General features: G+C 43.0%; 1 protein-coding gene across 2 annotated transcripts in view; it reads left to right on the top strand.

Moving 5' to 3' along the window:
• The first annotated feature begins 270 nt into the window (after positions 1–270).
• Positions 271–12,556, top strand: part of CLCN3 (chloride voltage-gated channel 3) — a 51,797-nt gene continuing 39,511 nt past the window's right edge. For both annotated transcript variants that reach the window (XM_072119932.1, XM_072119916.1), the window contains exons 1-2: positions 271–428; positions 8,025–8,199. In XM_072119932.1, the coding sequence (XP_071976033.1) occupies positions 8,040–8,199 (160 nt within the window). In that variant the 5' untranslated portion in view covers positions 271–428; positions 8,025–8,039. The remainder of the gene's footprint in view (positions 429–8,024; positions 8,200–12,556) is intronic.

The raw sequence follows: 12,556 nt of genomic DNA, 5'->3' as shown, positions 1-12,556 counted from the left end.
GGTCCCTGTGTGAGGAGCAGTCCCTGTACAGAGCTAGTCCCTGTGTTTGGCTGGTCCCTGTGTGTGGAGCAGTCCCTGTACAGAGCTAGTGCCTGTGTGGAGCAGTCCCTGTGTTTGGCTGGTCCCTGTGTGAGGAGCAATCCCTGTACAGAGCTTGTGCCTGTGTGGTCAGTCCCCGGCAGCAGTGTAATGTATATAGGACCCCTGTATGTAAGGCTCGGGGGCAGTATCGGCGCTCAGCTGACAGATCTGCCCCTCCTTAGTAACGCCCTCTCCACCCTAGCAACAGCTTCAGCAGCTGCCCGGAAGCGGCGCCGGATGTGCGCTCCCTCCTCCAGCAGGTAGAGGATCGCAGAGCCCGGTGTGACATCAGCACGGAGCGGCGGAGGAGAGGATGCGGCATTGTGCGGCCCGGGGAGCAGGTGCAGGTAGGAGGCCCGGCACGTCCTCCATGTTACTGCACAGCGCTATGGGGCGATGTGCGGCCTGGGACATGTAGCGGGCAGTGTGAGGACTTGCGGAGATGCCCCTAATACTAATGTATGAGGCGTAGTGTCACATAACATGACAGGTCGCACAGGCGGCTTGTGCAATGCCGGTCACATGATGCGACTTTCTAGCGATACCCGTTGGACAACTTTCTTTCCCACATGAAGTCATGTGACAGTAATAGGAGCAACCTCCGTCTATGTGCACAACTCTCTGGTCCTACGTGTCCCCATGGCCATAGTACTACAAGGATGTGTAGATGCCCATAGGTCTGGTCTACTCTACATAGTGTACTCCTACCTGTCACAATACCATAGTACTACAAGGCTATGTACATATCTCCAGCTCTGGTCTACTCTACATAGTGTACTCCTACCTGTCACCATGGCCATAGTACTACAAGGCTGTGTACATATCCATAGGTCTGGTCAACTCTACATTGTGTACTCCCATGTATGACCATGGGCATAGTACTACAAGGCTACACATATTACCTAAGGCTATGGTCTACACTGACATGATGCTACATTTACACACTACATAGTGTACTCCTAGGTGTGACCATGACTACTACTACAAGCTGTGCGGGACTCCACAGCTCTGGTTTACTCTACGTTGTATAGTCATAGGTGTCACCATGGCCATAGTACTACAAGGCTACACATCTCTCCAGCTGTGGTCTACACCTCCATGATGCTACATTTACACACTACATAGTGTACTCCTAGGTGTGACCACGGCTGTAGTACTAGAGGTCTGTGTACATCTCCCCAGCTCTGGTCTATTCTACTAAGTGTACTCCTAGTTGTCACCATGGACATAGTACTAGAGGTCTGTGTATATCTCAACATCTGCAAAGAGTTTGTATGTTCTCTCCGTGTTTGCCTGGGTTTCTTTTGGGTTCTCTGGTTTCCTCCCACACTCCAAAACATACTTGTAGGTTGATTAGTTTGTGAGCCCTACAGGGATAGGGACTGTTTTGGCAAGCTCAGTGCAGCACTATCAATCTGCAGCACAGAGCAATCTATGTGCGCATTATAAATAAAGACTTATCATTATTATAGTGTAGACCCATGTGTGACCATGGCCATACTACTCGAAGGGTACACATATCTCTCCAGCTCTGGTCTACACCTCCATGATACTACATTTAGGCCTCTTCCACACTTGCGAGTGTTATGTGCTGAACTCGCATCACACTCGCAGCGAGTGCTTCCTGGATCTTCCTGTCTGAACACTGCATACCGGAACTGAACCGACATGCTGAGTTCAGTTCCGGTTTGCAGCGTTCGGGCCGGGCAATCCGGGCAGCACTGGCTGCGAGTGTGATGCGAGTTCAGCACATAACACTCGCAAGTGTGGAAGGGGCCTTACACACTACATAGTGTATGTAGTGTTACGATGCTTGACACATAGGGGCAGATTTACTCACCCGGTCCATACGCGATCCAGTGGCGCGTTCTCTGCGGTGGATTCGGGTCTTCCAGTGATTCACTAAGGCAGTTCCTCCGACGTCCACCAGGTGTCGCTGCTGCGTTGAAGTCTGACGAGGTCCGCTGGAGTTCACGATCCATTGCCGGGTGAAGGTAAGCGAGTGTCCAGCGACACTTTTTTTAAAAAATCCGGCGGTTTCTCCGAATTCATTTGGCCACGCCCCCGATTTCCGTCGCGTGCAAGTCGATTGACTTTTTTATTTGTTTTCTTTAGCTTAGCTTTTTGTCGTTTTGTACTCGTTTCCTCCTTTATGTAAAGTACAGCATTTTGTTCCTTAGGTGTCACTCCTCACTACTATTGTTTCATATGACCATGTTTTTTTTTTAAACCAGAAAACATTTATTTGCACACAAAATCACAGATCAAAACAATTCCTGTGATACATATGCAATATATACAGTATAAGGGTACATTCACACGCGGTACATCCGCCGAAAGATAGAGTTTATAGTATATAGAGTATATATTTTATTGATTTTTGCATTTTGATGTTATTTTTGTATTTTATCACAGTTTGCTGCAAAGTTGCATAAAGGTGGTTGTCTATTGATTTAAGTTATTTTTTTGGTATGCTCTGTTTTCTGGGGGAAAAAACATATTTTGACAGGATAGGCACTTTTTATTTTGTGTGTTTATATATTTTTTAACACATCTTTGGATTACAACCAAATATTGCATGGTTTTTGTTTTGGTGTTTTTGGTAGTGAATTCTTATTGATGTTATGTATTGTTTTATGCAAATTCATGTGCGGAACAGCATCCGATCAGCCAACAAATTATTGGTAACTCATTTTTTGCCATTTTTTATGCATAAAATTGTACCCTTTGAATCAAAATTGCATGAAGGAGCCTAAATCTATAACCTCAGTAACACAATTTTGAAAATGCACAATGCTTTCAGAAAATATATGGTATTTGTAAAAGTCAAAAATGTAAAAATTGCTTTATCCTTTGATGCAACAAAATTTTCAGAAAACGCCTGGCAGCAGAGGTAACCAACCAATTTTTGCAGATAATTGAAATGAGCTTCACAGATATATTATTGTGTTGTCCCTTAAACAACGGTAAAATAAAAAATACCATATATACCTTTTACCATATATACTTGTGTATAAGTGCTTATTAAAAAAAAAAACTTTCATACTCTCCTTCCAGCGACCTGTAATGGAGTTATCATCTCAGAATTTGGACTTCTATTAGTGTAGTAATCACAATTCTTTAATCGAAAACAATATGTAGCCACAAAAAAAACAAAAAAAAAAACAATGTGCATTTATCTCTTGAAAAGTTGAATACAATTTCTCTACTAAGCTGTAGAAGCTGCCATCCCACATGCTACAGACTTAGTGCTGACCGCACCCTAGTACTAAAATTTGTAATTGCTTGGATTAAATTGTTCAATGCTGTCAATTTGATACACTTTGGGGTTACAAAATGCATCTAGTTGGAAACCCCTTAGCCTTTTAATGATGCAGGACTATTTTCAGTATGTCCAGAGCTGCCCGTTCTTTTACTGACTACAAGATGCATTTTATTATATGTTATAGTCCGTATATAAAATGAAGAATCCTGGTGGTGGTGGGTGGGTGCAGCTGTGGGAATGTTGAGGGTATTGCTGCAGAAGCCATTCCCCTATATTATCCTTCAGGATCCTAGCACTTATCCTATGAATGATGTAGTTGATGTCTGCAGATCAGAGAGCGCTCATATGATCTGAAGCATGTGCCCAGATCATGAGGCTGGATTACAGCTTTCATTCACTTGAAAGAAATGATCAAATTTCTCATACAGCAGAGAGGAGCCCACTACTAGCTACCTGCATGGTATGTACGGTGCTACACATTTGTGTTGTAACCTGTAAGTGATGGGATAAATAGTGTTAGGAAGTTGTGTATACCCCCTATACTGATCTCCCCTGTCGGGATAATTTGTCTACTGCTCCAGCTGGATTGGACAGATAATTCCTCCACATGACTCTACAGACAGTTTTATTTTGCACATTTTCTATTTAGTAGTGTGTTTTATTTAGGCATCTGTTAATTTTATACATCTCTTTTGCCAATCTGCCTAGAGACTTGACTAACATTTCCCCCCTTCCCCATTGACTGCAATGTGAAGCTGCTGTTTCTTGTTTTCTGCATGTGGGTTTGTTTATCCCAAGTAGAATCAGTTTGGATTCTGCTAAAATGTCAGTCAAAATTTGTGTTGGAGAACCTTAGAGATTTTGTCACCATATTTTACTAAACTAACAATACCTCAGGTAGGGGATGAGATATCATTTTTGGCAATCCCTGTTTTATAGTAAAAATCGCCTGTTTTAAAACCTTCCATGAGCTCTGTAGTACCGTATATACCAAAGTATAAACCGAGCTACCTAATTTTATCACCAAAAATTGGGAAAACATATTGACTGGAGTATAAGCCTAGGGTGGGAAAAGAAGCTGCTATTCTCTAACAAAATGTTTACAGCAGCCCCTCCAATTAATAAAATGTCCAGCAGGGTACCCCCCCTTAAAAGAAAAATGTCCAGTGGAGTGCCCACCCTAAAAAGATAGGTAGTACTTCCCACAGAACATCTTCGGGTTCCCGGCACATCTATGCGTTCTGCCCTCACAAACAAACTATACGTCATCAGCTGGTGACTGTGCCTCATCATGGTTTCTGTGCCGGCAGATCGCATAGACGTGTATCTGCCGGCCCGGCCGGGAACCTGCAGAGGTGCTGCGGGAAGCAGAGGACACCAGGGACGTCAGTGCCAGTGGGTGAATACTAACTTTATTTCCTGGTGAAGATCGTCGTTCCCCGTGACACCATCGGGGGCCGCAATCGGTCGCCATGACAGACTCGGGTCTTCCAAAGACCCAGGGCTGTCTCGCTTTAACCCATTGATTACAATGTGCAATTAGCACATTGCAATGAATGAGAAGGAAAATACCCATATACTGCCATACTGTACAAAAGGCAGTATATGGTAGGATCGATCAGACAACCTAGGGTTAATGTACCCTAAGGGGTCTGAAAAATAGTAAAAATTTTAAAAAAAATAAAAAAAATGATATTAACCCCTTACCGACATGTGACGTAATAGTACGTCACATGTCGGCTCCCGGTACATGGAGAGGGCTCGCGGGCCGAGCCCTCTCCATAGCCGGTAAGTCTTTGCTGCATATTGCAGCAAAGGCTTACCGGTAACACCCGCGATCGGTGCTGGCACCGATCGCGGGTGTATTACCGCTAATCACCGCCGGCAAAGGTGCCGGCGGCTTCAAAAAGACGGCGGCGCGCATGCGCCGCCATCTTTCCGTGGATCGTCGCTCCCCGTGACGTCATCGGGGAGCGGCGATCCGTCGCCATGGTAACTTCGGGTCTCACGAAGACCCGAAGCTACTTCGGGTTAACCCATTCATTACCATGTGCTGTCAGCACATGGTAATGTATGAGTAGTAAAATCCCCATATATTGCCATACTGTAGTATGGCGGTATATGATAGGATCGATCAGACAACCTAGGGTTAAAGTACCCTAGGGAGTCTGAAAAATAGTAAAAATTAAAATTAAAAAAAAGTTAAAATAAAAAAATTATAAATTTATAATTTAAAATTTTTTTTTAAATTCTATAAAAAGTGATCAAAAGGTCGTACAGTCCTAAAAATGATAACATTGTAAACGTCATCAAAATCCGCAAAAAAATGACACCACCCACAGCTCCATACACCAAAGTATGAAAAAGTTATTAGCCCCAGAAGATGGCAAAATTCCCCAAAAAAATTTTGTACAGGAGGTTTTAATTTTTTTAAATGTATGAAAACATTATAAAACCTATACAAATTTGGTATCCCCGTAATCGTACCGACCCAAAGAATAAAGTAGACATGTCATTTGGGGTGCACAGTGAAATCCGTAAAATCCAAGCCCACAAGAATACGGCACAAATGCGTTTTTTTATCAATTTCACTGCATTTGGAATTTTTTTCCTGGTACATGGCATGAAATATTAAATACCACCATTTTGAAGTGTAATTTGTTACGCAGAAAATAAGCCATCACACAGCTCTGTACATGGAAAAATAAAAAAGTTTCAGATTTTTGAATGTGGGGAGTGAAAAATGAAAACGCAAAATCGAAAAAGGGCCGCGGCGGGAAGGAGTTAAAAAAAAAATTCTAATTATCCGCCTTTCAAAGAGCTGATATAAATATAAATAAACAGTAAAAATCATAAAGATATTGGGTATAGCCGCCTCTGGAAATGCCCAATCTATCAAAATATAATAACGTTTTTTCACTGCATTTAACCCCTTAATGGAAATTAGCGCCCAAAATTGAAAATGGCACTTTCTTGCCATTTTGAAAAATATAAAAAGTGATCAAAAATCTTAAAAATGGTAGCATTGAAAACGTCATCAAAAGTCGCAAAAAAATGACACCACACACAGCTCTGTACACCGATGTATGAAAAAGTTATTAGCGCCAGAAGAAAAATTTTGTATAGGGGGTTTTAATTCTTGTAAATGTCTGAAAACATTATAAAACCTATACAAATTTGGTATCCCCTTAATCGTACTGACCCAAAGAATAAAGTAGACGTCGCATTTAGGGGGCACAATGAAATCCGTAAAATCCAACCCCAAAAGAAAAGGGAACACGTGTTTTTTCACCAATTTTGCTGCATTTGGAATTTTTTTCCCTCACTATATTTTTCCCTCAAATACCATCACTATGAAGTGCAATTTGTTACACAGAAAACAAGCCATCACACAGCTCTGTACATGGTAAAAAGAAAAAAGTTATGGATTTTTGAAGGCGGGGAATGAAAAATGAAAATGCAAAAATGAAAAAGGGCCTCCGGTTAAACAGCTGATGGAGAGGTAAAATTGATGGCCTTTTTTATTGTGAAAGGGGAAAACTCCTTTCAATTCTATACAACACACACACATCTCACTTGGTTACAGTAGCTCTAAAATCTAAGTTATGTACAGGTGGTCCCCTACTTAAGAACACCTGACTTACATACGACCCCTAGTTACAAACGGACCTCTGGATATTGGTAATTTATTTTACTTTAGCCCTAGGCTACAATAAACAACTATAACAGTTATCAAAGGTGTCTGTAATTAAGATTTATTGTTAATCCTGGTTCTTATGACAACCCAACATTTTTAAAATCCAATTGTCACAGAGACCAAAAAAAAATTTGACTGTAACTGTAATTTGACAATAATAAAGTATACAGTTCCGACTTAAGAACAAACCTACAGAACCTATCTTGTATGTAACCCAGGGACTGCCTGTACTTCTTTAGGCTTTACCATTCCAATATATTACGGTAATTCTTATTTTCCTAAAAATATTTGTTCAACAAATAATCGGAATACACTTATGAATTGTAGTGGTTGGCTAGGAACCAGAAGAAATGGCTAAATTGGACTTCTTACATTGAATATATGTTTTCTCCTACCCCCTTGACCTGGTAAAAGGATCTAATACTGAGCAGTATATATTTTCCAGCGTTAAGTCTTGTAGCTTACACCATTAATGCTGCTAATATTTCAAGGAGGAAAGGACACCAGCGTGTACTGCCCAGAACATTGGTGACAGCAAGTTGGCTCTGTGTACTAGAACAAAGCTTGCTATTGAATTCTATGTAGCCATCGCTCTTTGAGGTGTGTATCATGGAGGTGGCTCCTGACTTTCTTTCAGGACAAAATATGGATACATTGGGAATGATCTGATATAAGCGCTTGTTGATTTTCAGATTAAAAACTATTCTCCAACTTTATAGGGCTGTAAATTTATTGGAAATTTTTATGGGGAATTTATGTATAACAAATGGTAAAATCTTTGGTTAAAATTATGACTCGATGCCACTGTTCCATTTACACTACAAACTTTTTTTCTATGGCACATAGATGAGTTTCCCTAATTTTTCTGGGTCTGTAATATAATGCACGTTTTTTATCCACAGTTCTACAATGTGTAAAAACAATAATTGATTGCCTGCTCACATGTGCAGTAAGCTAATAATTCTTTTTGCCTCCACGCAGGTTGTAAGGGGCTAAATGGAGTCTGAACAGTTGTTTCAGAGAAGTTACTACCGCAACAGCTACAACAGTATTACCAGTGCAAGCAGCGACGAGGAGCTCCTTGATGGAGCTGGGGGGATGATGGACTTCCATACCCTGGAAGATGACCATTTACTGGATGGTGATGGCTCTTTGGGTGAGTGTGTTCAAAGAGAAGACCATAATATTGGCCATATACTTGTTGTATATGCTGTTTGCAGTGGAGAGGGAATGCCCATTAAAGGACTTGTTTAAAGAACGCCTGTCATCAGGTCTGTGTCACTTATCCTGTCACCTCTACCTGTTGGAGCAGCTCACAAGGATCCCATCCCAGCCTTTATCTAGTTATTTCATACATTAATCATTATAAAATCATCTATTCTTTATTATGTAAATTTTTTCAAAAGTCATCAATGGAAATCAAATTTATTAATCAATGGAGGCCTGGATTTGGAGTCACGCACAAAATTAAAGAAGCAAAACACACTACAGGCTGATCCAACTTTTATGTAATGTCCATAAAACAGGACAAAATGATACTCTGTATTGTGTGTAGCCTCCACATGCCTGTATGATCTCCCTATAATACCTTAGTATGCTCCTGATGAGGTTGAAAACCTGGACTAAAGCATCTGTCAACTCCTGGACAGTCTGTGGTGCAACATGACGTCAGTGGATGGAGCGAGACTTGATGTCCCAGATGTGCTCAATCAGATTCAAGTTTTGGGAACCAGCGGGCCAGTCCATGGCTTCAAAGCCTTCATCTTTAAGGAACTGCTGACACACTCCAGCTACATAAGATCTAGCTTTGTACTACATTAGGAGGAACCCAAGGACATCCGCACCAGCATATGGTCTCACAAGGGGTCTGAGGATCTCTTCTCGGTACATAATAGCAGTTGGAATTCCTCTGGTGAGCACATGGAGGGTTGTGCGGCCCTCTAGAGAAATGCCACCCCACACCATTACTAACTGAGGGTTGTTGACCTCCAATGGTCTCCTCAATGTCTCCAGGTGTACTGGCCTGTCTCCTGGTAGCGCCTCCAGCCTCTGGACACTACGCTGACAGACACTGCAAACTTTCTGGCCACAGCTCACATTGGAGTGCCATCCTGGATGAGTTGCACTACCCGAGCCACTTGTGTGGGTTGCGGAGGCATCTTAGGGAGGTCATACAGGCTCGTGGAGGCCACATACAATACACGGCCTCATTTTGTCTTGTTTTACTGACATTACATCAAAGTTGGATCAGTCTGTCGTGTTTTTTTCCACATTATTTTTGTGTGACTTCAAAATCCATTGGTTAATACATTTGATTTCCACTGCTTTTTTGTGATTTTTGTTATCAGCTCATTCAACTTTGTACAGAACAATACAGAGCAAATATTTCATTCATTCTGATCTAGGATGTGTCATGTGAATGTTCCTTTTATTTTTTTGAGCAGTGTATTATATACTATAACTCTATTCTTCTAGAGTGTTAACCTAAAGGTAGGCAGAAAACCCCCATCAGAATAACTTCTAAAATCAACATCTCAATCTTAGAATCTAGTCCGCATAACGATAATATTGTATAATATGTTTACACCCCTTGTATGCCAGCGGACATGCATTTTAGGTGCACTGGTCAAAAAAACTGTCTGAAACCTTTTGATAAATATGGTACAATTGAATTCTGTTGTAAACAGATTGATAAAGAATCTAATCTTTCAGGCTGCATCAGACTAGTGGTTCTGTGAGCTACAGAACCAGAGCTACGGGCTGCAAATAAAAATCCAGTTGCTGTCTGTTTGTTTAACTGCCTATATCAACAGTTCTCTAGCTCAGTGATTTTCAACCTTTTTTGAGCCGCGGCACACTTTTTAAACTTAGAAAATCCTGAGGCACACCACCAACCAAAATAGCACAAAATGACACTAAAACAGTCATAAAAGGCCTCCCTTTACTAATAAAAAGGCCCTAGCGGCCTCCCTTTACTAATAAAAAGCCCCTGGCGGCCTCCCTTTACTAATAAAAAGCCCCTAGCTGCCTCCCTTTACTAATAAAAAGCCCCTAGATGCCTCCCTTTACTAATAAAAAGGCCCTAGCTGCCTCCCTTTACTAATAAAATGCCCCTAGATGCCTCCCTTTACTAATAAAAAGCCCCTAGCTGCCTCCCTTTACTAATAAAAAGGCCCTAGCTGCCCCCCTTTACTAATAAAAAGGCCCTAGCTGCCCCCCTTTACTAATAAAAAGGCCCTAGCTGCCTCCCTTTACTAATAAAAAGCCCCTAGCTGCCTCCCTTTACTAATAAAAAGCCCCTAGATGCCTCCCTTTACTAATAAAAAGGCCCTAGCTGCCTCCCTTTACTAATAAAAAGCCCCTGGCGGCCTCCCTTTACTAATAAAAAGCCCCTAGCTGCCTCCCTTTACTAATAAAAAGCCCCTAGATTCCTCCCTTTACTAATAAAAAGCCCTTAGATGCCTCCCTTACTAATAAAAAGCCCCTAGCTGCCTCCCTTTACTAATAAAAAGCCACTAGCTGCCTCCCTTTACTAATAAAAAGCCCCTAGCTGCCTCCCTTTACTAATAAAAAGCCCCTAGCTGCCTCCCTTTACTAATAAAAAGGCCCTAGCAGCCTCCCTTTACTAATAAAAAGCCCCTAGCTGCCCCCCTTTACTAATAAAAAGGCCCTAGCGGTCTCCCTTTACTAATAAAAAGCCCCTAGCTGCCCCCCTTTACTAATAAAAAGGCCCTAGCTGCCTCCCTTTACTAATAAAAAGGCCCTAGCTGCCTCCCTTTACTAATAAAAAGGCCCTAGCTGCCTCCCTTTACTAATAAAAAGGCCCTAGCTGCCTCCCTTTACTAATAAAAAGCCCCTAGCAGCCTCCCTTTACTAATAAAAAGCCCCTAGCAGCCTCCCTTTACTAATAAAAAGGCCCTAGCTGCCTCCCTTTACTAATAAAAAGGCCCTAGCTGCCTCCCTTTACTAATAAAAAGGCCCTAGCTGCCTCCCTTTACTAATAAAAAGGCCCTAGCTGCCTCCCTTTACTAATAAAAAGCCCCTAGCTGCCTCCCTTTCGTAATAAAAAGGCCCTAGCAGCCTCCCTTTACTAATAAAAAGCCCCTAGCTGCCTCCCTTTACTAATAAAAAGCCCCTAGCAGCCTCCCTTTACTAATAAAAAGCCCCTAGCTGCCCCCCTTTACTAATTAAAAGACCCTAGCGGTCTCCCTTTACAAATTAAGAGCCCGTGGCGGCCTCCCTTTACAAATTAAGAGCCCGTAGCGGCCTCTCTTTACTAGTTAAAAGGCCCTAGAGGCCCCCCTTTACTAATTAAAAGGCCCTAGAGCCCCCCCTTTACTAATTAAAAGGCCCTAGAGCCCCCCCTTTACTAATTAAAAGGCCCTAGAGACCCCCCTTTGCTAATAAAAAGGCCCTAGCGGCCCCCCTTTACTAATTAAAAGGCCCTAGAGCCCCCCCTTTACTAATTAAAAGGCCCTAGAGACCCCCCTTTGCTAATAAAAAGGCCCTAGCGGCCCCCCTTTACTAATTAAAAGGCCCTAGAGGCCTCCCTTAAAGGGAACCTACCACCACAAATCTACCTATAAAGGTAGATTGGGTGGTAGGTGGATCATTGGGACGTGAGGATAGCCCTTTTAAGGGCTAATCCTCACGTCCCTGCACTTTTTTGAGAACTTTAATTTGATATTTATTCAAATGTACTTATGTGGCTACCGGGGCGTGGAGTAGCCGCTTATGAGATTACACGAGGCGGCTACTCCACGCCCCGGTAGCCACTTTACTCCTCCTACTCACCCATCTTCGGCGCGCAGCTCCGCGTAGCTGCGCGCCCTCGTCCGGCGAGCCTGCCGTCTGCGCATGCGCAGAAGAGCAGGCCCGCGCCTGTTTCGGAGTTGTGACCGCGCAGGCGCGGGCCTGCTCTTCTGCGCATGCGCAGACGGCAGGCTCGCCGGACGAGGGCGCGCAGCTACGCGGAGCTGCGCGCCGAAGATGGGTGAGTAGGAGGAGTAAAGTGGCTACCGGGGCGTGGAGTAGCCGCCTCGTGTAATCTCATAAGCGGCTACTCCACGCCCCGGTAGCCACATAAGTACATTTGAATAAATATCAAATTAAAGTTCTCAAAAAAGTGCAGGGACGTGAGGATTAGCCCTTAAAAGGGCTATCCTCACGTCCCAATGATCCACCTACCACCCAATCTACCTTTATAGGTAGATTTGTGGTGGTAGGTGCCCTTTAACAAATAAAAAGCCCCAGCCTACCTTTACTAATAAAAACAAAGACCCTAGCTGCCTTCCCTATACAAATAATAACCCTATATACTTACCCTTGATGTCTTCTTCCGCGTACCTTCACTCCTAATGGCGATCCGCTCACCTTCTGTAGCTCCTGCACCGCGCGCCTCTGGTCACGTGACTTACGCGACCTGATGTCAGGTCGCGTCAGTCACGTGACATGGGCCGCGCGGTGCAGGAGCTACAGAAGATGGGCGGATCGCCGACGCGGGGCTTGGAGGT

This window comes from Engystomops pustulosus, chromosome 1, assembly GCF_040894005.1.
Source record: "Engystomops pustulosus chromosome 1, aEngPut4.maternal, whole genome shotgun sequence".
Lineage (NCBI taxonomy): Eukaryota > Metazoa > Chordata > Amphibia > Anura > Leptodactylidae > Engystomops > Engystomops pustulosus.
This window is presented reverse-complemented; position numbering and strand designations above follow the sequence as displayed.